Source organism: Oncorhynchus mykiss, chromosome 20 (assembly GCF_057628025.1).
Source record: "Oncorhynchus mykiss isolate SJ-2025 chromosome 20, ASM5762802v1, whole genome shotgun sequence".
In the NCBI taxonomy this organism is placed as follows: domain Eukaryota; kingdom Metazoa; phylum Chordata; class Actinopteri; order Salmoniformes; family Salmonidae; genus Oncorhynchus; species Oncorhynchus mykiss.
In genome coordinates, this window is record NC_143041.1 from 25,076,700 (window position 1) to 25,103,912 (window position 27,213).

Consider the following 27,213-nt stretch of genomic DNA (forward strand, 5'->3'; position numbering starts at 1 on the left):
AAGAGTTTATGAAGATTGAAAGATGTAGTCATTGAATGCATTTTGTGCCAAATCAATGAAAAATGATCCATAGTTTAGCCCACATAGACTGCTGTTAAGTATTAAGTATTGAGAAATGGGTCTGAGCGATTGTAAAAAACTGTAAGTTTGTGATGAAATGTGAAATGAAACTGTAAATAGTTACAAAAAAATAACAATATAAATTGATTGCTACTGTAAATAGTAAAAATAGTCATTGAATGAAGACATAATAAAATATTTAATGAGGAAAAATTATAGAGAAATATTTAACATGCAAAACTCATGTTAAACAACTGTGGTGTGTGTGTGTGTGTGTGTGTGTGTGTGTGTGTGTGTGTGTGTGTGTGTGTGTGTGTGTGTGTGTGTGTGTGTGTGTGTGTGTGTGTGTGTGTGTGTGTGTGTGTGTGTGTTTGTGTGTGTGTGTGCATGCGAATACATGTGTGTGCGTGCCCGTGTGTTTGTGTGTGAGCTGAAATTATCCTCTGAAAAGCTGGTCAGGTTCACACCATCAAATCATCTTCGTTTATGCAGCAGAAAAGTCGACTGAAGAATCTCATGGCTCTGCTTTTCTTTGGTTTAATGACCACAACATCTTCTGGAAATGAGAAGGAGAAGATCAATCACAATAGCTTAAATTCGTTACAAATGAGTTAGTTACAAAACTGTCAGAGGGAAATGATAACCTGTCAAAGTGCAAATGTGCAAATGTAACTCACCTGACTGGAATTCAACTGGTTCATCGGTAACCTTAAGGTGGACTAGATTAGTGGCCAGGGGTGTTGTGATGTTGTCCACCTTAACTGGGGCATCAACCAGGGGTGTTGTGATGTTGTCCACCTTAACTGGGGCATCAACCAGGGGTGTTGTGATGTTGTCCACCTTAACTGGGGCATCAACCAGGGGTGTTGTGATGTTGTCCACCTTAACTGGGGCATCAACCAGGGGTGTTGTGATGTTGTCCACCTTAACTGGGGCATCAACCAGGGGTGTTGTGATGTTTTCCACCTTAACTGGGGCATCAACCAGGGGTGTTGTGATGCTGTCCACCTTAACTGGGGCATCAACCAGGGTTGTTGTTGTGTTGTCCAGCACTTTGTCATGGATAGTGGTCAAGGGCTTTTTGATGTCTGGCAGTGACAGGGGTTGAAGCAACTCCAACACCTTGACAGGGTTAGGGACAAATTCGTTGGCGTTTGCCAGGTTCAGGTCCACAGGCTGAAAGCAAAAATATGAAATATTTAAGAAAGTTATTATTTGACATAACATTTGCAACATTGCAGATGTACTATTTTTTTTTTTATTCTAACAATATTGACAACAATACATTTTTGGATCAGAGACAACTGAATGAGTGGACTTTAATAAGATAAACACTTAAAACCATCGCTTACTCGATTGCTCCCTGAATCTTCAGCCTCATCGACGTCTGCTGCTGAGAGGAACATCTTGGGGTACAATTTCTTTGCAAACAAGTTGGCCACCACTAAACATCTCTCCTCTTCACATGTGAAGGCTTCAATCCCCAGGCACTGGGATGATGGGCACCTCTTCATGTACTCCCAGTAGAAGGTGTAAGCCCAGTACTTCTTACTGTCAGAGTCGGTACACTTCTCCAGCTCCTCATTAACGATGTTGCGGAATCTGGCAGTGATGCTTTGAAACAGCGTGCAGATACGATCAGTTATAGTCAGGAACTCTGACTCAAGGTCCTCTGATGCAGGAGGGAGCCTCTCCAAGAAAAACAGGACCATTTGTTTCAGGATGACTATCGTGCCAAAGCCCTGCATGGTATTAGCGGCAAAGCTTGGCGACGAGGTGCAGGTTGCAAGGGCAAAGCCTGGGGGTGGAATGCAGGGTGCTGGGGAAAATTCTGTTGGTGGGGTGCAGTGTGCCGGGGTAAAACCTGGTGGTGGGGTGCAGTGTGCCGTGGCAAAGCCTGGAGGTGAGGTACAGTGTGCTGTGGCAAAGCCTGTTGGTGGCGGACAAAGTGAAGATCAGTCTATTGTTGGGTTTTTTACATACATGTTTAGGGATTGACTAGGAATGCCTTGGAGATCGACCAATCGATTGCGATTGGCCGGTTGGTGACCACTACTTGTACTTTACTGGATTTATACTTGGGATAAAGCTTTTCAACAGGAAAAGTTCAACAATCTCTGGAGGACGTCTTTAACTTAATTACCAAACTGTCTTGTTACAGAACTTGAGCCAGTAAGTAACATTACAGTGAAAAATGATCACCTGTCAAAGTGATTGTGACAGTGTAACTCACCTGACTGAAGGACAAGTGTTTCATCCAAAACCTGAAGGTTGACTGGATTAGTGGCCAGGGGTGTTGTGATGTCTACCACTTTGACAGGGTTAGCGGTCTCTGGGATCGCCAGGTTCAAGTCCACAGACTGAAAGCAAAAAGGACACAATATTTAACAGAACATTTGCTGCATTTCATATCTCCTTTTTCCCAAATTATTTGTATTGTTATCAGAGAAAATTGAATGAGTGGACATTTATAAAGATAAACACTTAAAATCATCACTTACTCCATTGCTGCCTGAATCTTCAGCCTCGTCGAAGTCTGCTGCTGAGGGGAGCATCTTGGGGTACATCTTCTTTGCAAACATTTTGGCCACCACTAAACATCTCTCCTCATCACATGTGAAGGCTTCAATCCCCAGGCACTGGGATGATGGGTACCTCTTCATGTACTCCCAGTAGAAGGTGTAAGCCCAGTACTTCTTACTGTCTGAGTCGGTACACTTCTCCAGCTCCTCATTAACGATGTTGCGGAATCTGGCAGTGATGCTTTGAAACAGCGTGCAGATACGATCAGTGATAGTCAGGAACTCTGACTCAAGGTCCTCTGATGCAGGAGGGAGCCTCTCCAAGAAAAACAGGACCATTTGTTTCAGGATGACTATCGTGCCAAAGCCCTGCATGGTATTAGCGGCAAAGCTTGGCGACGAGGTGCAGGTTGCAAGGGCAAAGCCTGGGGGTGGAATGCAGGGTGCTGGGGAAAATTCTGTTGGTGGGGTGCAGTGTGCCGGGGTAAAACCTGGTGGTGGGGTGCAGTGTGCCGTGGCAAAGCCTGGAGGTGAGGTACAGTGTGCCGTGGCAAAGCCTGTTGGTGGCGGACAAAGTGAAGATCAGTCTATTGTTGGGTTTTTTACATACATGTTTATGGATTGACTAGGAATGCCTTGGAGATCGACCAATCGATTGCGATTGGCCGGTTGGTGACCACTGCTTGTACTTTACTGGATTTATACTTGGGATATCGCTTTTCAACAGGAAAAGTTCAACAATCTCTGGAGGACGTCTTTAACTTAATTACCAAACTGTCTTGTTACAGTACTTGTGCCAGTAAGTAACATTACAGTGAAAAATGATCACCTGTCAAAGTGATTGTGACAGTGTAACTCACCTGACTGAAGGACAAGTGTTTCATCCAAAACCTGAAGGTTGACTGGATTAGTGGTCAGGGTTGTTGTGATGTCTACCACTTTATCAGGGTTAGGGATCTCTAGGATTGCCAGGTTCAAGTCCACAGACTGAAAGCAACAAGAACACAATATTTAACAGAACATTTTCTACATTTCATATCTCCTTTTTCACAACATTGACATTTATTTGTTTTTTTTATCAGAGATAATTTAATGAGTGGACTTTCATAAAGATTAACACGGGAAATTATCGCTTACTCCATTGCTGCCTGAATCTTCAGCCTCGTCGAAGTTTGCTGTTGAGGGGAGCATCTTGGGGCACATCTTCTTTGCAAACATTTTGGCCACCACTAAACATCTCTCCTCATCACATGTGAAGGCTTCAATCCCCAGGCACTGGGATGATGGGTACCTCTTCATGTACTCCCAGTAGAAGGTGTAAGCCCAGTACTTCTTACTGTCAGAGTCGGTACACTTCTCCAGCTCCTCATTAACGATGTTGCGGAATCTGGCAGTGATGCTTTGAAACAGCGTGCAGATACGATCGGTGATAGTCAGGAACTCTGACTCAAGGTCCTCTGACGAAGGAGGGAGCCTCTCCAAGAATAGCAGGACCATTTGTTTCAGGATGACTTTGGTGCCAAAGCCCTGCATGGCATTAGCGGCAAAGCTTGGGGACGAGGTGCAGGTTGCCAGGGCAAAGCCTGGGGGTGGAATGCAGGGTGCTGGGGAAAAGCCTGGTGATGGGGTGCACTGTGCCGTGGCAAAGCCTGTTTTTGGCGAACAAAGTGAAGATCAGTCTTAAATAAAAACTTTAAGGCTTTATTGTTGGGTTGTTTACATACATGTTTATGGATTGACTAGGAATGCCTTGGAGATCGACCAGTCGATTGCGATTGGCCGGTTGGTGACCACTGCTTTAGTGTGTGTAATTTACTGGATTTATACTTGGGATATCGCTTTTCAACAGGAAAAGTTCAACATTCTCTGGAGGACGTCTTTAACTTAATTACCAAACTGTCTAGTTATTAAACTTGAGCCAGTAAGTTACATTACAGTGAAAAATGATCACCTGTCAAAGTGATTGTGACAGTGTAACTCACCTGACTGAAGAACAAGTGTTTCATCCAAAACCTCAAGGTTGACTGGATTAGTGGTCAGGGTTGTTGTGATGTCTACCACTTTATCAGGGTTAGGGTTCTCTGGGATTGCCCGGATCAAGTCCACAGACTGAAAGCAACAAGAACACAATATTTAACAGAACATGTGTTACATTTCATATCTCCTCTTTACCAACATGTATTTGTATTTTTATCAGAGAAAATTGAATGAGTGGACTTTCATAAGGATAAACACTTGTGATCGTTGCTTACCCCACTGCTCCCTACTTCATCCAAATAGAAGTCTTCCACTGAGAGGAGCATCTCTAGCTGGAGATTGTTCAGCAATATTCTGCCGATTATGTTGGTCACCACTAGAAATCTATCCTCATCAAATGAGAAGGCTTCAATCCCCTGGGGTGATGGGTACATCTTCATGTACTCGCAGTAGAAAGTGTCAGCCCAGATGCTCTTACTATAAGAGTCGATACACTTCTCCAGCTCCTTGTTGACGATGTTGTTGGATCTGGCAGTGATGCTCTGAATTAGAGTGCAGATATGATCCGCGATAGTGAGTGGTGGGTGGCATGACGCCTGGGGAAAGCCTGGTGGTGGGGGACAGGATGCCTGGGAAAATCCTGGTGGTGGGGGGCACAATGCAAGGGCAAAGCCTGGTGGTGGCTGGCAGGATGCCTGGGCAAAGCCTGGTGGTGGGGGGCAGGATAGAGGGACAAAGCCTGGTGGTGGGGGGCAGGATAGATGGGCAAACACTGGTGGTGAGGGGCATGATGTCGGGGCAAAGCCTGGTGGTGGGGCGCATGATGTCGGGGCAAAGCCTGGTGGTGGGGGGCAGGATGCCATGGCAAAGCCTGGTGGTGGTGGGCAGGATAGAGGGGCAAAGCCTGGTGGTGGGGGGCAGCATAGAAGGGCAAAGGCTGGTGGTGGGGGACAGGATAGAGGGGCAAAGCCTGGTGGTGGGGGGCAGGATAGAGGGGCAAAGCCTGGTGGTGGGGGGCAGGATAGAGGGGCAAAGCCTGGTGGTGGGGGGCAGGATAGAGGGGCAAAGCCTGGTGGTGGGTGGCAGGATAGAGGGGCAAAGCCTGGTGGTGGGGGGCAGGATAGAAGGGCAAAGTCTGATGGTGGGGGGCATGATAGAGATGCAAAGCCTCGTGGTGGGGGGCATGATAGAGGGGCAAAGCCTGGCGGTGGGGGACATGATGCCGGGGCAAATCCCAGTGGTGGGGTGCAGGATGCAGTGGCAATTCCTGGGGGTAATATGCATGGTGCCCGGGCAAAGCCTGCAGGTGGAATGCAGGGTGCTGAGTATTTTACCACAACATTCCCTTGAAATTAGAAGGAGAAAATCATTCTCATACAAACACAACTTATTACGAAACTGTCTAGTTTCAAAACATTAGCTAATAAGTTATATTACAGTAGGACAAGGACACCTGTCAAAGTGATCCATGTCAATTTAATTCACCTGACTGGAGGTCAACTGGAGTTGTGGTCATGGTTGTTGTAATGTTGTCCACTTTGACGGGGTTAGTGATTAGGGGTGCTGTTACAGACTGAAAGCAACAAGGACATCATATTTAACGTAATATTTGCGACATTGCAAATCTTTTTTACCAACAACAACAACAAAAATGCTTTGTATGAGTGGACTTTCATAAAGATAAACACTTGTAATCATTGCTCACCTCACTGCTCCCTGAAGCTGGTGTCCCTTCATCCACGTCCTTCAGCTTTACCAGCTCCTCGACCACATGGTGAACCATGTGCCTCGTTAGCATGGTGGCCCTGGCAGATGTTGCAAACTTTAGTACCAGCTCTGTGCCAGTATAGTGGTGAAGATAAGTATGGATGTTTGTCACCATCTCAAGGATCTGGTACCAGCCAATGTGCCAGTTGGCCTTGCCCCTTTTCTTTGTGACTTTGACCCCACACAGTGACAGCTGGTGGATTATGTCGTTTATGAGGGGCCAGTAATGAAGGTTGATGTCTTCCTCTATGTGGCCTTCGAAGACTACATAAACTATCATACCAATGATGTTCCTCAGGAGCTCCGAGGAGATTACCAGCTGGTCAGGGCACTTTGGACGAACCTCGCTCGCCTTGGGCTCTGATATCCAGCTGCGGATAGAGCTTAATGGAATGTAGTCAGCAGGAGCTTCAAACAGCCTCTGGACTTTGGTGCTCACAGCTTCAATGATGGTGCTGATCAAGGTGGAACTTTGAGTGAAAAGAGCTCTCCTAAGGTCCTCAGGGCTGCTTAGGCACTGGATCTTACGGTTGAGTGAGTGGACCATCCTGACACCAGTGGAACGGGAGTAGTAGACTTGAGCGACAGGAGGAGCCTTCAGAACTCTAGAGAGGTTCTCCACTACTGCCAGCACTATGGTGACACTCATGTCGCTCAGGGCCATGGAGGACCGGTCACAGGGGCTTTCCATCTGGCAGGACCAGAGGGCCTGGAGCAGCCTGGACACGATGTCCACCACCACCTTAGAGGGACAGCACAGCTCGGAGTACGGCTGGAAGGCCAGGCTCTGGGAAATGCTCTTTAGAGCTCTTACAACTTCATCGCAGACCTCAGGGTTTCTAAAATATACAAGCCAGATAGAGACAAGAGGAAACACTTTTATGCAGATTGAAACGCATCCTCTGTAAGGAATGTGCTACATACAGTAAATGAAGTGTGATTGATATCGGCCCCTGCACTCGTCATTTCATTTAGCATCAGTGGATGGATAGAATAATACATAAACCAAACACCTGTAACATAAAGAGTGAATGTGACTCACAGGTAGGAGAGATCAGCAGTAAAGTCAAGTGAGTTAATGGCCTGACTAAGGTCGGTGGCCAACTCAGTAAAAGCCTCATGTTCAACGTCCCTCATTCTGAGTTGAGTGTTCACCTCCCAGGTCTGTCACAGGAAACAGGGGGTGCCATTAATGCCCATAGCAGTGAGGGGAAAATATTGATATCAATGTACCATGAGCCAATGCTAAATAAGGACATTGTTTATTAGAAAGGATAACTCACTAACTGTATATTATCTCCACTTAACTTATACTGTAGACATCTTTCTAATCTCTTACCAGGTGACTTATGTCATTCCCTTCCTCTGCTTCCTTTCTGAACCTTAAAATCAAATACAGAGCAACTGAACATTCCTGCCTTTTTTATCCTTCCTCTACTTTCACATTGATTTCCCATTGAGCCTATGACAGTGATTCAGTGGCGTAGCCATGACATTTGTTGATGGGTGGGCCTGCAGACATTTGGGTGGGCCAGAAACTTCCTGCTATTGTACACATTTTGCCATGAGGCTGAGAGAAAATGTTGCATTTTTAAAACTAACCGAAGCTACAATATAGATATGTTGACTGATAAAGGCACTGAATTATGAGCTGTCTTGTTTTCTAAATGAACAAATGAAATAGGTAGTGGCATGGTGCCACTATATATGCCTCAATGCAGCCATATTTGTGGCTTATTGGGAGTGTGGCTTTCAGTTAGTTATTTTTGGCAACCCTTCCCGTGAGAGTGAATGTCATTCCAGATCATGTGTTCTCTTATATTTCATCAAATTTGTGCACTGATTGCTATGAACTCTATCTGATGGTGTTTGTATGTTTAGGTAAAAAATAAAAAAACATGGCATTGAGGTCCTATAAAATTAGAGGGGCTCTGTCATATACCCTCAAAGTTACAGAATGGGAGGAAAATAAATAAGAAATGGAGTGAACTGCAGTACAGCAGCCTGGCCTTAAATACTAGACGGAACAGAGTCAATTTTAATCTGTGATACTCAAATGAGTATGATATGTATTTTACCTTTATTTAACTAGGCAAGTCAGTTAAGAACAAATTCTTATTTTCAATGACGGCCAAGGAACAGTGGGTTAACTGCCTGTTCAGGGATAGAACGACAGATTTGTACCTTGTCAGCTCGGGGATATGAACTTGCAACCTTTCGGTTACTAGTCCAACACTCTAACAACTAGGCTACCCTGACGCCCCAATGATGATATGTTACGTTGTATATAACAAATAAGGGTTTTTAAGCCAAAAACAAAATGAGGGAGGTTGGTTGGGGAAGACCCAAAGGCTGCGTGTTTGAATCACAACATGGACAACTTCATCATTTTAGCTAATTAGCAACTTTGCAACTACTTAGCATGTAATATACCCCTTCCCCTATCCATAACCCCTAACCCCTAGTCTAGCTAACGTTAGTCGCCTAGCTAACGTTAGCCACATAGCTGACGTTAGCTGTTCCATCCTCTGTGTAGCCTGCTGCTAGAATGGACGGAGAGGTATCCCTCGAGTCGCAACAAAATGTAATATAACGTTGTGGATAAAGTTCAGAATGATACAATTCTACACCACCTGCCCTGAATGACGGGTCGCCACTGTAGCTAACAAACATACTGTGCAGATAATCTTCAAATTCATTGTTTTACACAATATTTTATCATAACACTGGCTGACCACTGGCTTACCAACTCCCTTACCAAAATGGCTGACTTTTTATACTGTCATATGAAGGTTCATTCTAGTATTCTGATTCCTAATTATATGGTACATAGTACAAGTAGCTGTACTCACCGCTCCAGGGACTTGTTCTTAACAAGCCAGTTGCTCATGTCCTCCACGGTGGTGTGGTGAGGGACATAACTCTGGAGGCCTTGACTCTGGAGCACCAAAAACTGCTTCATCAGCTTCTTCTGCAAGACAAATCATGTTGTCAAAAAGACAACCTTGAGTTTGCTTTAGCCGGTCTGAATTGACAGGTGGGCGGGGTTTGTACTAGGGATGTGCCAGCAGCATACCACCATGCATCCCACTGCTGGCTTCAATCTGAAACTAAGCAGGGTTGGTCCTGGATGGGAGACCAGATGCTGCTGGAAGTGGTGTTGGAGGGCCAGTAGAAGGGACTCTTTCCAATTCCCCAGTGTAGTGATTGGGGACATTACCCTGTGTAGGGTGCCGGCTTTCACATGGGGCGTTAAACAGGTGTCCTGACTGGTCACTAAAGATCTCTTGGCACTTATTGTAAGAGTAGGGGTATGAACTCCAATGTCATGACTAAATTCCAAATCTGGCCCTTATACCATCATGGCCACCTAATTATCCCCAGCTTCCAATTGGCAGATTCATCCCCTTCCTCTCCCCTGTAACTATTCCCCAGGTCATTGCTGTAATTGAGAATGTGTTCTCAGTCAACTTACCTGGTAAAATACATGTGCATCTTTCCTTTTCAAGGTAATTTGATATGTAGTGTCTTGATACAGGAATCAGTAAGTTTTCATTTTAAGCCGTTTGTTTAGGAGAACAAATCGATGCACTGACATTAGTTGAAAAAACACAAACATTTTCCTTTCAAAATAAAAATGTGCTGTTGTTGATGGAGCTCATGAGCTGGACCTCACTGAGCTGGATCTGTCTGAGCTGACTTCTCTCTCTGTGTGTGTGTGTGTGTGTGTGTGTGTGTGTGTGTGTGTGTGTGTGTGTGTGTGTGTGTGTGTGTGTGTGTGTGTGTGTGTGTGTGTGTGTGTGTGTGTGTGTGTGTGTGTGTGTGTGTGTGTGTGTGTGTGTAAATGATGTACAGTGGGTATCATAAGTATCCCCCTTGCGTTACAAAGTGGGATCTTTTGTCAATGATCTACACAAAATTCACAATGTAAAAGTGAGAAGAAACATTTACAAATGAATAAAAAATGAAATAACTAAAATATAGTCGTTGCATAAGTATTCACCCCCTTGTTTAGGCAAGACTAAATTAGTTCTGGAGTAAAATGTGTCTTAACAAATCACATAAATTACATGGACGGTGTGAAAAAATAGGGCATGACCTTGGAACTAAAGTTCTATCTGACATTTTGGGTCAAAACTGAGTTATTCACATAGAGATTCCCTTTAGGTGGTCCTTTTCATAAGAGATATGTCCGATTTTTCTTGAACTCCATTTACATTGAAATAAAATTGTATAATCTGAACGTTCTGTCTGAGAAAACATCTTTTAACTTGGTGCTATGAGGTTCTGTCTGCAATCCAATTACACAATACTGAGTTGTCAGTAAAACATTATTGTCTGTAAGGTGATATACAGGGCATTTGGAAAGTATTTAGACCCCGTGACTTTTTTCACATGTTGTTACATTACAGCCTTATTCTAAAATGGATTAAATTACAACTTTTCCTCATCAATCTACACACGATACCCCATAATGACAAAGCAAAAACAGGTTTTCAGACAAGTTTGCAAATGTATTAAAGGTAAAAAACAGTAATACCTTATTTACATAAGTATTCAGACCCTTTGCTATGAGACTCAAAATTGAGCTCAGGTGCATCCTGTTTCCATTGATCATCCTTGAGATGAGTCCATCTGTTATAAATTCAAATTATTGTAAATGATTTGGAAAGGTACATACCTGTCTATATAAGGTCCCACAGTTGACAGTTCATGTCAGAGCAAAAACCAAGCCGTGAGGTAGAAGGAATTGTCTGTAGAGCTTTGAGACAGGATTGTGTTGAGCATTGAAGGTCCCCAAGAAGACAGTGGCCTCCATCATTCTTAAATGGAAGAAGTTTGGAACTACCAAGACTATTTCTAGAGCTGGCCACCCAGCCAAACTGAGCAATCGGGGGAGAAGGGCCTTGGTCAGGGAGGTGACCAAGAACCCGATGGTCAATATGAAGGAACTCCAGAGTTCCTCTGTGGAGATGGGAGAACCTTCCAGAAGGACAACCATCTCTGCAGCACTCCACCAATCAGGCCTTTATGGTAGTGGCTAGATGGAAGCCACTCCTCAGTAAAAGGCACATGACAGCCCGCTTGGATTTTTCACAAAAGCTTTCTCTGATCATGAGAAACAAGATTCTCTGGTCTGATGAAACCAAGAAAGAACTCTTCGGCCTGAATGCCAAGCGTCACATCTGGAGGAAACTTGTCACCATTCCTGATGCATGGTGGTGAAAGCATCATGCTGTGGGGATGTTTTTCAGGGTCAGGGGCTGGGAGACTAGGATTGAGGGAAAGATGAATGGAGCAAAGTACAGAGTGATCCTTGATGAAAATCTGCTCCAGAGCGCTCAGGACCTCAGACTGGGGCAAAGGTTCACCTTCCAACAGGACAACCACCCTAAGCACACAGCCAAGATAACGCAGGAGTGGCTTTGGGACAAGTCTCTGAATGTTCTTGAGTGGCCCAGCCAGAGCCCGGACTTGAACCTGACCGAACATCTTTAGAGAGACCTGAAAATAGCTGTGCAGCGACGCTCCCATCCAACCTGACAGAGCTTGAGAGGATCTGCAGAGAAGAATGGGAGAAACTCCCCAGATACAAGTGTGCCAAGCTTGTAGCGTAAAATCCAAGAAGACTCAAGGCTGTAATCTCCGCCAAAGGTGCTTCAACAAAGTACCGAGTAAAGCGTCTGAATACTTACGTAAATGTGATATTTCTGTTTTATATTTTTATATATTTGCAAAAATTTCTAAATGTTGTTAATTTGTTGTTTTGGGGTATTGTGTGTAGATTGAAGAGGGGAATTTTTTTACATCCATTTTTGAATAAGGCTGTAACAAAATGTGGAATAGGTCAACGGGTCTGAATACTATCCAAATGCACTGTATTTATTGAGTCATGTAGAGGAAGACATCAATAAACAATTCTGAGATCTTGATACTTGAATAATACCCATTATCTCAAAACCTTACATTTTGCATTTATTTAGATTTTTTTTCACAACTTTTTCAGAAGAATGGCCATAACGTAGCCACCCCCCACCCTTAAAAAAACAGATTTACAAATGGCTTAGGATTTTGATTCTCAGCACTTTAGGTACCTTTAAGGTGAGGACCTTACTGGGTTATGAAAGAAGAATGAACTACAAAACAGTTCTGAGATCTGCGATGTGAACACTTTGAGGCTCATATCTCAGAAACGTATAGTCCCAAGGTCTGAAGGGGATGACATGATTTTTTAATGACTACCCTTTCTTCTGTCCCCTGTACATACAACATCTGTAAGGTCCCTCAGTCAAGTATAGAATTTCAAGCACAGATTCAACTACAAAGACAAGGGAGGTTTTCAAAAGCCTCGTAAAGAAGGCCAGTGCTTGGTAGATGGGTAGCAATAACATTTAGACATTGAATATTCCCGAGTGGCCAAGTTACAGTTTTAACTTAAATCTGTTTGAAAATCAATGGCAAGACTTGAAAATTGCTGTCTAGCCATGGTCCCCATCACCTCCTAGACAGACCGTTATGAATTAAAACAGTAATAATAATGGGCAAATATTGCACAGTCTAGGTGTGCAAAGCTCTTCCAATCAAAAATCAAATCAAATGTTATTTGTCACATGCGCCGAATACAACAGGTGTAGTAGACCTCTCAGTGAATTGCTTACTTACAAGGCCTTAACCAACAATGCAGTTTTATGAAAAAAAAGTGTTAAAAAAGTATTTACTAAAATTAACTGAAGAAAAATATCAAATAACTAAGGAGCAACAATAAAATAACAGTAGCAGGCTATATACAGGGGGTACCGGTACAGAGTCTATGTGCGGGGCTACAGAGTCAATGTGTGTTAGTTGAGGTAATTGAGGTAATATGTACATGTAGGTAGAGGTCAAGTGACTATGCATAGATAATAAACGAGTAGCTGCAGTGAGAGTAGCGGCAGTGTAAAAATTGTGTGTGTGGGGGGGGGGGGGGGGGGGGGGGGGGGTGACAATGCAAATAGTCTGGTTAGCCACTTGATTTGCCGTTCAGTAGTCTTATGGTTTGTGGGTAGAAGCTGTTAAGTAGCCTACAGTACCAGCCACAAGTTTGGACACACCTACTCATTCCATTTTTTCCCTTTATTATTTACTATTTTCTGTAGAATGATAGTGAAGACATCAAAACTCATATGGAATCAGTGGTGAAAAGTACTTAAGTTAAAATACTTTAAGTCGTTTTTGGGGGAATCTGTACTTTACTATTTATATTTTTGACTACTTTTACTTCACTACATTCCTAGAGAAAATTATGTACGTTTTACTCCATCCATTTTCCCTGACACCCAAAAGTTCTAGTTACAATTGGAATGCCTACCAGTACAGGAAAAATGTCCAATTCACACACTTATCAAGATAATGTCCCTGGTCATTCCTACTGCCTCTGATCTGGTGGACTCACTGAACATAAATGCTTCCTTTCTAAATGATGTCTGAGTGTTGGAGTGTGCCCATGGCTGTTAAAAAAAAATGTAATAAAAAAGGAGTCTGGTTTGCCAAATATAAGCAATTTGATGTATAGCATTTACTTTCACTTTGTACTTTAACTCAAGTATGACAATTGAATGCTTTTTCCTCAACTGTACTTAAGTATATTTAAAATCTGATACTTTTAGACTTTTACTCAAGTAGTATTTTACTGGGTTACTTTCACTTTTACTTGAGTCATTTTATATTAAGGTATATTTTCCTTAAATAAATAAAATAGTAAAGCCCTCTTTAATACTTTAATACTTTTTCCACCTCTTTATGGAATCATGTAGTAACCAAAAAGGTGTTAAACAAATCAAAACATATTTTATATTTGAGATTTTTTAAAGTAGCCACCCTTTTTGCCTTGATGACAGCATGGCACACTCTTGGCATTCTCTCAACCAGCTTCCTGAGGTCACCTGGAATTAATTTCAATTAACAGGTGTGCCTTGTTAAAAGTGCACTTGTGGAATTTATTTTCTTCTTAATGTGTTTGAGCCAATCAGGTGACATTGTCTGTAATTTATTTAAAATTCAGGGCACACTTAACCCACATGGCTACCACAGCATTTTACAGCGATGCCATCTGGTTTGCGCTTAGTGGGACTATCATTTGTTTTTTAACAGGACCATGACCCAAAACACACCTCCAGGCTGTGTAAGGGCAATTTGACCAAGGAGAGTGATGGAGTGCTGCATCAGATGATCTGGCCTTCACAATCACCCAACCTCAACCCAATTGAGTTGGTTTGGGATGAGTTGGACCGCAGAGTGAAGGAAAAGCAGCCAACAAGTGCTCAGCATATGTGGGAACTCTTTCAAGACTGTTGGAAAATCTGGTTGAGAGAATGCCAAGAGTGTGCACAGCTGTCATCAAGGCAAAGGGTCCCTACTTTGAAGAATCTCAAATAAAAAATATATTTTGATTTGTTTAATAATTGTTTGGTTACTAGATGATCCCATATGTGTTATTTCATAGTTTTGATGTCTTCACTGTTATTATACAATGTAGAAAATAGTAAAAATAAAGAAAAACTCTGGAATGAGTAGCTGTGTCCACACTTTTGAGTGGTACTGTATATACAGGCTATATATACAGTATATACTGTAGATATCTGAAACAGGATTCAATTTGAATGGAATGGATGGAGAGAGACTGCTTGTGCGTGCTCTGATTTATAGCAACGATATTAGAGTGATAGGCCGTTTTAAAACACTGCGGCTGCAATTAAAAAATATAGTGATCCCAGAAAGCCAGATTGAGATGTGTAAATTAGACATACATTTAGTCCTTATGTTACCCTAACCTTCTGGCCCACAGCCCTGTGTGCTATCAAAATTCCCATGTTGCTATTTAATGCTTACAGGATGATTAACAATTTATAAACCTCATATTGTCTGTCCAAGAAGTTAGGGTAAACGGTAGACATGTTATCTGTTATCCACTTAGTTTTAGTTAATATTTTGGGTATATGGGAGGGTCACTATATTTTAAAGTAGGGTTTTAGGTCAAATATATTTTGCTGAAGGGAGGGCCATCCATTTTCATTTCAGAATGGTTCGATTTTCTCCATGTAAGTCTTATCATAAATAACGTTCACTCACTACAACATTCACATTTACTCCACTGTAACATACACTTTCGATATGGTGTAAGTGTTTTCTGAAATGAAAATGATTTAATTTTACCTGCTCATTGTAGTAGTTCTTGTCCCAGCACCGCTCTACAGTCTGCCGGTATTCAGCACTCGGACTGAACATCTTGAAAACAGAAAAACATACCAGGACTTTCTACAAGGACATAATTGAACGATTAAAACTCAAATAAGATATATCATAGGATTTACCTGAGCAGATGTAGAAAGGGCACGCGGGATTTTATTGCTAAAATCCATTAATTATTTGAGGAAATGATAGATGAACTTTTGACAATAACTCAAAATAAAGATGAGTAATCGTAACTAATTCGCAAATGTGTTCGTGCTTGGGTTGGCGCAAACTAATGTTTTTAGCTAACATTCTGACATTCTGGAGAAATCAAACATTCCATCTCCATAGAAATTGATTGTGAACATACTGTTATGGAGTGTGCGTATTGTTGCGTAATACTGTAGGCTACAGGTTCGATAATTGTCACACACTGTGTGTGATAGGTGATGCGCTGCGCTCTCGTTCCTCACTCGTAAAAGCTAATGCAAAAATGCATGATGTCGATTATTAAATAACGAAAACTTCAACATAGGAATAATTGTTTGCAAAATGATTTGTTTGATTTGATTGACTCCTGCGTAATTAAATATACAAACATGTATTTATTATCAAACATCAATGACAATGGCAATGGTTAGCCTTTAAGTTAAATACAATCTACATTTATTTACCATTGCAAATAGCCTACATCTATAATCTATTTGCAAATAACAATAATGTATACGATTGTTACAATAATTGAATACACTGATGCACCGAACCACAACAGTGTTTTGTGAAATAGGCCTCCACGTATTTCAGGAGAATGTTGGCAATTATATTTTAGCAGTTTTTCAACTATGGCTCAAAATCTGTGTATTGGACTCAAGTGACACAAGGGACATTTTGTTCATTATTATGTTCATAAGTATAAACAAATCAAAGGAATTTCTGTAGCAAATTGGGGCCATTTTCTCAGCTGAGCTGCTTCAGCTCTTCTTGCCAGGTGATTTGCAGTTTTTTTCGATTGCTAAACGACAGTGGGCACAACTGGAGTCACATGTGCAAAACTCTAACTACAGTCTGCACTACCAACAGTCACCTGAGCTAAACAGTTCACATCACCTGCAAAACTCATTCCAAGCAACACAACTCTTAACACATGGCTCAAAACACGCTCAGTGCAGCCAAACACTATGCACAACCCTCACTGAGATAACACACACTGTCACTCAGAACACACTGAGAGTAAAAACACTAGCATCAAACACCAATACAGAAAATACAAACTTTTCATCTTTACAGTTTGAACAATTTCAGTGACTTCATACAAAGTCATATTTTCTTCAAAGAAAAGAGTGACATTCTTTCACATGATTTATTAACATTTTTACAACATAACAATTCTTTAAGGTAAATGAAAATTAGTAGTTTGCTTCAATAGTCTGTAGTAATTTACGGAATTACAGTAATGAGAAAAAAAAGGTAGAAACTAAAAGTACATACTGTAATTCGAACAAATAATTGAGGGGCTAATCCTGCCTCTCTCTAGCATCAGGCCACAGGTTTTCTTCAACATCACATCTAATGTTTTCTCTTGCCATGCACCTCTGGAAGAACCTTCTGGAGTGCCTTATCCATCCCTGGCAGTCCTCTGGACTCGTGTCCTCACATCCGGCACGCATGGCTTCCAAAAGAGACATTTGGTCATGTGGGTGGTGACCAAACACTTTCCACCTCCAGGCAGAGAAAAACTCCTCTATTGGGTTGAGGAAGGGTGAATATGCAGGCAGGTACAAAACCATAAATCTGTGATGTGCTGCAAACCAATCTGTGACAGCTGCAGAGTGGTGAAAAGCAACGTTATCGCAAACTATGACAAAAACTTGGGGGTTTCTTACTGGCTCCCCCTGTTCTGCTGGCACTAGCTGAGCATAGAGCTGTTCTAGGAAAGCTATAAGCCTTTCTGTGTTGTATGGGCCAATGAGTGGTGTGTTGAGAAGCAAACCATCATTGGCCATTGCAGCACACATGGTGATATTTCCCCCCCTTTGGCCTGAAACCTCCACAGTGGCCCTTTGACCTATAACATTCCTTCCTCTGCGCCGTGTTTTGGCAAGGTTAAATCCAGCTTCATCGATAAATACAAATGAATGTGGTCTTTCCAGTGCTTCCACCTCCATTACTCTCTGAAAAACAGTAAGTGCACAGTTTTACTGTAGAAATGCTAGTGTTTTTTTTTACTGTAAATATTTTGTATAGCTGTGTACGTAACCTCAGACGTCTTACCTGGACATATTGGTATCTTGCTCTTTTACCCGTTCACTGTTTCTCTCGAACGGTACAGTGTATAACTGTTTCATTGTAACTTGGTGTTTCTTTAGGACTCGAGCAATAGTTGTTGTGCTGACAGAATTAACATTTTCAAATATATCATTATCAGCCAGCACTCTATCTTGAATCTCCCGCAGTTTTATTGCATTGTTAACAACAACCATGTCAACAATAGCATTTTCCTGCACATCTGAAAATATTTTTCCTCTTCCCCCTGTTGGGGGCAGCCTTTGGGTCCTGTTGTAAAAATATATTTTACAGTCAAACTTACTGTAATATATATCTGTGTAAATATTCTATAATTGCAATACAAAATAGATTCCTGTAATGTTTTCATTTACTGTAAGGATGTAACTCTCACCTGTTTGCATGATGGAAAATTTGCATTACAGATGCCACTGTGGTTCTTTGCAGATTGGGTTGCACCCTCAACCCTGCCTCTCTCAATGAGAGACCATGGTTCACGACATGGTCTATAAGTGTAGCCCTTATTTCATCTGAAATAACAGCTCTTTGTCTTCTTTGTCTTCCTCAACGCATCCGCCCTCTCCCTGCCACCCTTCTCCCTCCACGAACCCATCTTCCGTGTTCCATTTCCAAAATGAGTCTTTCTGAGCTCTACCTGTATATACTGTAATATGTGTGTGTGTTCACTAACAAGTCTAAAACAAGACACCTGCTTAGCCTTTCAGCTGAAATTGCAATCAGCAGTGTTTGAAAGGCACAAGGCTGAAATCTATTCCGTTTTGAATGTGTGGTTCACAGTTTTGACAGCAGTGTGTTAGCATTTGAAGGAAGTGCTGTAAATCCACAGTGTTGTGCAGGTTGTGGTTAAAGTCATGGGATAAGTGTGTAGAGTTTTGAAAACTGTGTTCAAGCAATGAAAAACGAACTAGAGTTTGGTCCACATGAACTGCTGCTGTGCAGACTGTAGTTAGAGTTTTGCACATGTGACTCCAGGTGTCCACTGTCGTTTAGCAATCGAAAAAAACTGTAACAGTCCTATTGTGAAGACAGAGATGACCATAGAACACTGATATATGCTACATAGCTGTAGAGAACAGTCTTTATTGTTATTGTGGAGAACAGAGCAGCATATGTTATAAAGCTGAGCCAGACGGCTGCTTTGTGACCTTTTTATACCTCACAAGGAGAAAGGAACTGGCCAGACATCAACAGGAGTGCATTGTAAACTTGAAACCCACCTCAGTGCAAGCCAGGCAGTGTGTGTGTGTGTGTGTGTGTGTGTGTGTGTCAAAGAGTAGAAGTGGGAATCCGCGTCTGCGTGGGTCTCGGGGGGGTGTTGTTGAAAGGTGTGGGAATCTGACTGGAGTTTAAATACAGCACAGCAAGTCGTTGTGTCTCAACGTTTTCCTACTACTTCTTCCCATGGTCTTGCTCCTAGTCTCACCACAGCCCCCACCCATCATGTTGGGAGAGGCATGGCCATCATAATCCTCTGGAAGTGAAATGAAGCAGATCCCTGCTGCAAAGTAAACTGTAAAGCTTTCTTTGGTTTCCCTAATCTATCTAGTCCAACAGTGACCCCTGTTTATTACCCATAGAGATTTTGCAATCAAAGAAAGAGAGATTATTGGATATGGCCCTATCTTTCTGACTACCTTCCATCCACGGTTTCTGGTTTGGGAATGTTTTAATCGTTGCTATGGGAACGACATCTTCAATGCCTTTTCTAATGAACTCGTTCACTGAATCAGCCTATTCGTCAATGTTGTTGTTGGACGCAGTGCGGAACATATCCCAGTCCATGTGATGGAAGCAGTCTTGGAGCGTGGAATCAGATTGGTCGGACCAGCGTTGAACAGACCTGAGCGCGGGAGCTTCTTGTTTTAGCTTCTGTCTGTAGGCAGGGAGCAACAAAATGGAGTCGTGGTCAGCTTTTCCGAAAGGAGGGCGGAGGAGGGCCTTATATGCATCGCGGAAGTTAGAATAGCAATGATCCAAGGTTTTACCAGCCCTGGTTGTGCAATCGATATGCTGATACAATTTAGGGAGTCTTGTTTTCAGATTAGCCTCGTTAAAATCCCCAGCTACAATGAATGCAGCCTCAGGATATGTGGTTTCCAGTTTCCATAGAGTCAAATAAAGTTAGTTCAGGGCCATCGATGTGTCTGCTTGGGGGGGAATATATACGGCTGTGATTATAATCGAAGAGAATTCCCTTGGTAGATAATGCGGTCGACATTTGGTTGTGAGGAATTCTAAATCAGGTGAACAGAAGGACTTGAGTTCCTGTATGTTGTTGTGACCACACCACGCCTCATTAACCATAAGGCATACGCCCCCGCCCCTCTTCTTACCAGAAAGATGTTTGTTTCTGTCGGTGCGATGCATGAAGAAACCAGCTGGCTGCACCGATTCCGTTAGAGTCTCTCCAGTGAGCCATGTTTCCGTGAAGCAAAGAACGTTACAGTCTCTGATGTCCCTCTGGAATGCTACCCTTGCTCGGATTTCATCAACCTTGTTGTCAAGAGACTGGACATTGGAGAGAAGTATGCTAGGGAGTGGTGCGCGATGTGCCCGTCTCCGGAGCCTGACCAGAAGACCGCTTCGTTATCCTCTTTTTCGACATCTTTGTTTTCGCAGGCTGGGATCCATTCCGTTGTCCTGGGTGAAAGGCAGAACACAGGATCTGCTTCGGGAAAGTCATATTCCTGGTCGTACTGATGGTGAGTTGACGTTGCTCTTATATTCAGTCGTTCTTCCCGACTGTATGTAATGAAACCTAAGATTACCTGGGGTACCAATGTAAGAAATAACACTGAAAAAAACAAAAAACTGCATAGTTTCCTAGAAACGCGAAGCAAGGCGAAGCAAGGCGGCCATCTCTGTCAGCGCCGGAAGTAGTCATATATCACTAGCCACTTTAAACAATGCTACTTAATATAATGTTTACATACCCTACATTACTCATCTCATATGTATATACTGTACTCTATACCATCTACTGCATCTTGCCTATGCCGTTCTGTACCATCACTCATTCATATATCTTTATGTACATATTCTTTATCCCTTTACACTTGTGTGTATAAGGTAGTAGTTTTGGAATTGTTAGGTTAGATTACTCGTTGGTTATTACTGCATTGTCGGAGCTAGAAGCACAAGCATTTTGCTACACTCGCATTAAAATCTGCTAACCATGTGTATGTGACAAATAAATTTGATTTGATTTGACTACAAGTTTAATAGCATATACATAAAGACCATTGTTCTTTGAACTGTGGTCATGCTTGTCAATACTGTACTTTGGTCATGCTCGTTATAAATGTATATATATATTCATTGTAGTATTTTTTTATAGCACATGATAATGACTAAGAACATATATTCCAAGACACAAGGTCATCAGAATTACTGTAACATACATGACTCCAGATATTAGACAAGACTGCCATCTGCTGGAAAATGGAACAAATACAGTTATTAAACTAGGAAACTCAGGCTAACAGACGTTCAACACATGTTGATGCATAAATAATATGTCATTTACAGTTTTTTACAATCGCTAGGACCCATTTCTCAATAATTAGGTCATTTTTTCAAAACTCTTCACACAGTGAGCATAACTAACTTTCAGCTTGGCACAGCAGTTAATTTCATGTTCAAAACACTACATACATGTCTCATGTGATTCCAAAATACAAGAATTTGTATATACACCGTCTACCGATACAGATACAGCAGCAATGCTAGTAAAGCCTGTCATGTGCATTTGGCCACAGGTTCTCATCCACGTCACATCTTATGTCATCTTGGGCAATACACCTAGGAAATAATCTTTTTTCATGCCTGGTCCATCCCTGGCAATCTTCTGCAGATATGTCCAGGCATCCAGCCTTCATTGCGTCCAGGAGGGACAATTGATCATGTGGATGGTGGTCATAAACCTTCCACCTACATAAGGAAAACAATTCCTCTATGGGGTTGAGGAATGGAGAGTAAGGAAGGAGGAAAAATGACATCATCCTGGGATCCTGTGACTGCAGCAGTGGTGAAACGCCACATTGTCCCATACAATTACAAACATTTTCCTCTCACTGCGAACCTCTCCTCACCTGGCACAACCCTTCCATAGAGGTCATCCAGGAATGAAATGAGACGCTCAGTGTTGTATGTCCCATTTAGAGGTTTGTGTAACAGCCATCCATCAGAGGATATTGCTGCACACATTGTGATATTGGCACCCCTCTGGCCCGGGACATCCACTGAGGCTCTTTTCCCAATCACATTCCTTCCTCGCCACCGTGTTTTGGCCAAGTTGAAACCAGCCTCATCCACAAAGATGAATATGTGGGGTGTTTGCCTGGCTTCAATCTCCATGACTCTCTAAAATAAATCCACAAGACAACATAAGAGTTAGGCTATTACGGTAGTTTACATTATACCTTAAAACATGCCATTGTGTGCCTCTGCCCTGTTTGGTTTTGTTCAAAACCAGTACTATATTTTATAGTCATCTTACCTGGACTTATTGGTTCCTGAGTTGCTTGACTCGTTCAGAGTTCCTCTCAAAGGGGACAGTGCGCAACTGCTTCATCCTGACTTGATGTTGTTTCAGGACTCTAGAAATAGTTGTCATGCTTACATTGTCTGCCAACACTCTGTCCCGAATCTCTGTGAGTTTTATGCCATTGTTTCTGATGACCATATCAACGATTGCAGTTTCCTGCACAGCAGTGAAACAATTACACGCAAGTAGGTTTGGAGGCTTTGCTCAATATACTTCTGTAATGTGCAGTTCAGTCAGATGCCCTTGCAGAATGCACATCTTACCTGTTGTTTTGCCGGAAATTTCTCAGAATAGATGCCACTGTTGAGTGTTGCAGATTTTGCTGCACTCTCAGACCAGCCTCTCTCATTGATAGAGCATGATATATTACATGATCAATTATAGTAGCCCTAATCTCATCTGAGACTACAGCTCTTGATTTTCCTCTCGGTCTTCTTCCACCACTCATATGTACTCCTCTCCCTCTCCCAGCCACTCTTCTTCTTCTGTCAGCCACTTCTCTATCTCTGGCTGGGTCCATGTTTACATTACAGTACAGCATTATTCCTAAAATGTCCCATTTTGTATAGATGGTAATGAAACTGAAAGACTAACACCTGGGTAGGTGTTCATCTACAATGGGAATCAGCTGTGGTTGGTCTAATTGTTTTGATAGTATTTCATTTTTTAGATTTGGAAAATATTTCAATTTGCTATTACTGTAGAAATTCAGCAAATTTATGTCTTATTCAATTTTGTGTAATTTTAGGTTTTGAATTTAAGTTTAACATGTGCAAATTGGCCTGTAGGTACATAGAGTTTTGGTGGTGGTTGTGTCTGAGTGAGAAAAGAGTTTATGAAGATTGAAAGATGTAGTCATTGAATGCATTTTGTGCCAAATCAATGAAAAATGATCCATAGTTTAGCCCACATAGACTGCTGTTATGCTCACTGTGTGAAGAGTTTTGAAAAAGTGACCTAAGTATTGAGAAATGGGTCTGAGCGATTGTAAAAAAGTTTGTGATGAAATGTGAAATGAAACTGTAAATAGTTACAAAAAAATAACAATATAAATTGATTGCTACTGTAAATAGTAAAAATAGTCATTGAATGAAGACATAATAAAATATTTAATGAGGAAAAATTATAGAGAAATATTTAACATGCAAAACTCATGTTAAACAACTGTGGTGTGTGTGTGTGTGTGTGTGTGTGTGTGTGTGTGTGTGTGTGTGTGTGTGTGTGTGTGTGTGTGTGTGTGTGTGTGTGTGTGTGTGTGTGTGTGTGTGTGTGTGTGTGTGTGCATGCAAATACATGTGTGTGCGTGCCCGTGTGTTTGTGTGTGAGCTGAAATTATCCTCTGAAAAGCTGGTCAGGTTCACACCATCAAATCATCTTCGTTTATGCAGCAGAAAAGTCGACTGAAGAATCTCATGGCTCTGCTTTTCTTTGGTTTAATGACCACAACATCTTCTGGAAATGAGAAGGAGAAGATCAATCACAATAGCTTAAATTCGTTACAAATGAGTTAGTTACAAAACTGTCAGAGGGAAATGATAACCTGTCAAAGTGCAAATGTGCAAATGTAACTCACCTGACTGGAATTCAACTGGTTCATCGGTAACCTTAAGGTGGACTGGATTAGTGGCCAGGGGTGTTGTGATGTTGTCCACCTTAACTGGGGCATCAACCAGGGGTGTTGTGATGTTGTCCACCTTAACTGGGGCATCAACCAGGGGTGTTGTGATGCTGTCCACCTTAACTGGGGCATCAACCAGGGTTGTTGTTGTGTTGTCCAGCACTTTGTCATGGATAGTGGTCAAGGGCTTTTTGATGTCTGGCAGTGACAGGGGTTGAAGCAACTCCAACACCTTGACAGGGTTAGGGACAAATTCGTTGGCGATTGCCAGGTTCAGGTCCACAGGCTGAAAGCAAAAATATGAAATATTTAAGAAAGTTATTATTTAACATAACATTTGCAACATTGCAGATGTACTATTTTTTTTTTTATTCTAACAATATTGACAACAATACATTTTTGGATCAGAGACAACTGAATGAGTGGACTTTAATAAGATAAACACTTAAAACCATCGCTTACTCGATTGCTCCCTGAATCTTCAGCCTCATCAACGTCTGCTGCTGAGAGGAACATCTTGGGGTACAATTTCTTTGCAAACAAGTTGGCCACCACTAAACATCTCTCCTCTTCACATGTGAAGGCTTCAATCCCCAGGCACTGGGATGATGGGCACCTCTTCATGTACTCCCAGTAGAAGGTGTAAGCCCAGTACTTCTTACTGTCTGAGTCGGTACACTTCTCCAGCTCCTCATTAACGATGTTGCGGAATCTGGCAGTGATGCTTTGAAACAGCGTGCAGATACGATCAGTGATAGTCAGGAACTCTGACTCAAGGTCCTCTGATGCAGGAGGGAGCCTCTCCAAGAAAAACAGGACCATTTGTTTCAGGATGACTATCGTGCCAAAGCCCTGCATGGTATTAGCGGCAAAGCTTGGCGACGAGGTGCAGGTTGCAAGGGCAAAGCCTGGGGGTGGAATGCAGGGTGCTGGGGAAAATTCTGTTGGTGGGGTGCAGTGTGCCGGGGTAAAACCTGGTGGTGGGGTGCAGTGTGCCGTGGCAAAGCCTGGAGGTGAGGTACAGTGTGCCGTGGCAAAGCCTGTTGGTGGCGGACAAAGTGAAGATCAGTCTATTGTTGGGTTTTGTACATACATGTTTAGGGATTGACTAGGAATGCCTTGGAGATCGACCAATCGATTGCGATTGGCCGGTTGGTGACCACTGCTTGTACTTTACTGGATTTATACTTGGGAGAAAGCTTTTCAACAGGAAAAGTTCAACAATCTCTGGAGGACGTCTTTAACTTAATTACCAAACTGTCTAGTTACAGAACTTGAGCCAGTAAGTAACATTACAGTGAAAAATGATCACCTGTCAAAGTGATTGTGACAGTGTAACTCACCTGACTGAAGGACAAGTGTTTCATCCAAAACCTGAAGGTTGACTGGATTAGTGGTCAGGGTTGTTCTGATGTCTACCACTTTATCAGGGTTAGGGGTCTCTAGGATTGCCAGGTTCAAGTCCACAGACTGAAAGCAACAAGAACACAATATTTAACAGAACATTTTCTACATTTCATATCTCCTTTTTCACAACATTGACATTTATTGTTTTTTTTATCAGAGATAATTTAATGAGTGGACTTTCATAAAGATTAACACGGGAAATTATCGCTTACTCCATTGCTGCCTGAATCTTCAGCCTCGTCGAAGTTTGCTGTTGAGGGGAGCATCTTGGGGCACATCTTCTTTGCAAACATTTTGGCCACCACTAAACATCTCTCCTCATCACATGTGAAGGCTTCAATCCCCAGGCACTGGGATGATGGGTACCTCTTCATGTACTCCCAGTAGAAGGTGTAAGCCCAGTACTTCTTACTGTCAGAGTCGGTACATTTCTCCAGCTCCTCATTAAAGATGTTGCGGAATCTGGCAGTGATGCTTTGAAACAGCGTGCAGATACGATCGGTGATAGTCAGGAACTCTGACTCAAGGTCCTCTGACGAAGGAGGGAGCCTCTCCAAGAATAGCAGGACCATTTGTTTCAGGATGACTTTGGTGCCAAAGCCCTGCATGGCATTAGCGGCAAAGCTTGGCGACGAGGTGCAGGTTGCCAGGGCAAAGCCTGGGGTGGAATGCAGGGTGCTGGGGAAAAGCCTGGTGGTGGGGTGCAGTGTGCCGTGGCAAAGCCTGTTGGTGGCGAACAAAGTGAAGATCAGTCTTAAATAAAAACTTTAAGGCTTTATTGTTGGGTTGTTTACATACATGTTTGGTGATTGACTAGGAATGCCTTGGAGATCGACCAGTCGATTGCGATTGGCCGGTTGGTGACCACTGCTTTAGTGTGTGTAATTTACTGGATTTATACTTGGGATATCGCTTTTCAACAGGAAAAGTTCAACATTCTCTGGAGGACGTCTTTAACTTAATTACCAAACTGTCTAGTTATTAAACTTGAGCCAGTAAGTAACATTACAGTGAAAAATGATCACCTGTCAAAGTGATTGTGACAGTGTAACTCACCTGACTGAAGAACAAGTGTTTCATCCAAAACCTCAAGGTTGACTGGATTAGTGGTCAGGGTTGTTGTGATGTCTACCACTTTATCAGGGTTAGGGGTCTCTGGGATTGCCCGGATCAAGTCCACAGACTGAAAGCAACAAGAACACAATATTTAAAAGAACATGTGTTACATTTCATATCTCCTCTTTACCAACATGTATTTGTATTTTTATCAGAGAAAATTGAATGAGTGGACTTTCATAAGGATAAACACTTGTGATCGTTGCTTACCCCACTGCTCCCTACTTCATCCAAATAGAAGTCTTCCACTGAGAGGAGCATCTCTAGCTGGAGATTGTTCAGCAATATTCTGCCGATTATGTTGGTCACCACTAAAAATCTATCCTCATCAAATGAGAAGGCTTCAATCCCCTGGGGTGATGGGTACATCTTCATGTACTCGCAGTAGAAAGTGTCAGCCCAGATGCTCTTACTATAAGAGTCGATACACTTCTCCAGCTCCTTGTTGACGATGTTGTTGGATCTGGCAGTGATGCTCTGAATTAGAGTGCAGATATGATCCGCGATAGTGAGTGATGGGTGGCATGACGCCTGGGGAAAGCCTGGTGGTGGGGGACAGGATGCCTGGGAAAATCCTGGTGGTGGGGGGCACAATGCAAGGGCAAAGCCTGGTGGTGGCTGGCAGGATGCCTGGGCAAAGCCTGGTGGTGGGGGGCATGATGTCGGGGCAAAGCCTGGTGGTGGGG

At 42.5% G+C, this 27,213-nt stretch overlaps 1 protein-coding gene across 1 annotated transcript; it reads right to left on the reverse strand.

The window, feature by feature from the left end:
• Nucleotides 1-521: 521 nt before the first annotated feature.
• LOC118941997 (uncharacterized) lies at nucleotides 522-7,159 on the reverse strand. Its single transcript, XM_090211973.1, has 11 exons — nucleotides 6,265-7,159; nucleotides 6,045-6,132; nucleotides 4,835-5,529; nucleotides 4,565-4,691; nucleotides 3,720-4,231; nucleotides 3,443-3,569; nucleotides 2,562-3,139; nucleotides 2,294-2,420; nucleotides 1,413-1,990; nucleotides 738-1,236; nucleotides 522-616 (listed from the first exon to the last, which is right to left on the reverse strand). Exons 1-11 carry the CDS (start codon nucleotides 7,015-7,017, stop codon nucleotides 522-524), a joined length of 4,179 nt encoding a protein of 1,392 aa, XP_090068099.1. The 5' UTR covers nucleotides 7,018-7,159.
• Between the last annotated feature and the right edge of the window lie 20,054 nt (nucleotides 7,160-27,213).

What these genes read in the sequence shown, in the direction of transcription:
- LOC118941997 (XM_090211973.1), bottom strand. Translation starts at nt 7,017, where the DNA reads ATGGAAAGCCCCTGTGACCGGTCCTCCATGGCCCTGAGCGACATGAGT. An exon ending in AAGATTCAGGCAGCAATGGA is followed by an intron (nt 2,421 to 2,561) that starts GTAAGTGATGAT and finishes TTTTGCTTTCAG; the next exon opens with TCTGTGGACTTGAACCTGGC. An exon ending in AAGATTCAGGGAGCAATCGA is followed by an intron (nt 1,237 to 1,412) that starts GTAAGCGATGGT and finishes TTTTGCTTTCAG; the next exon opens with CCTGTGGACCTGAACCTGGC.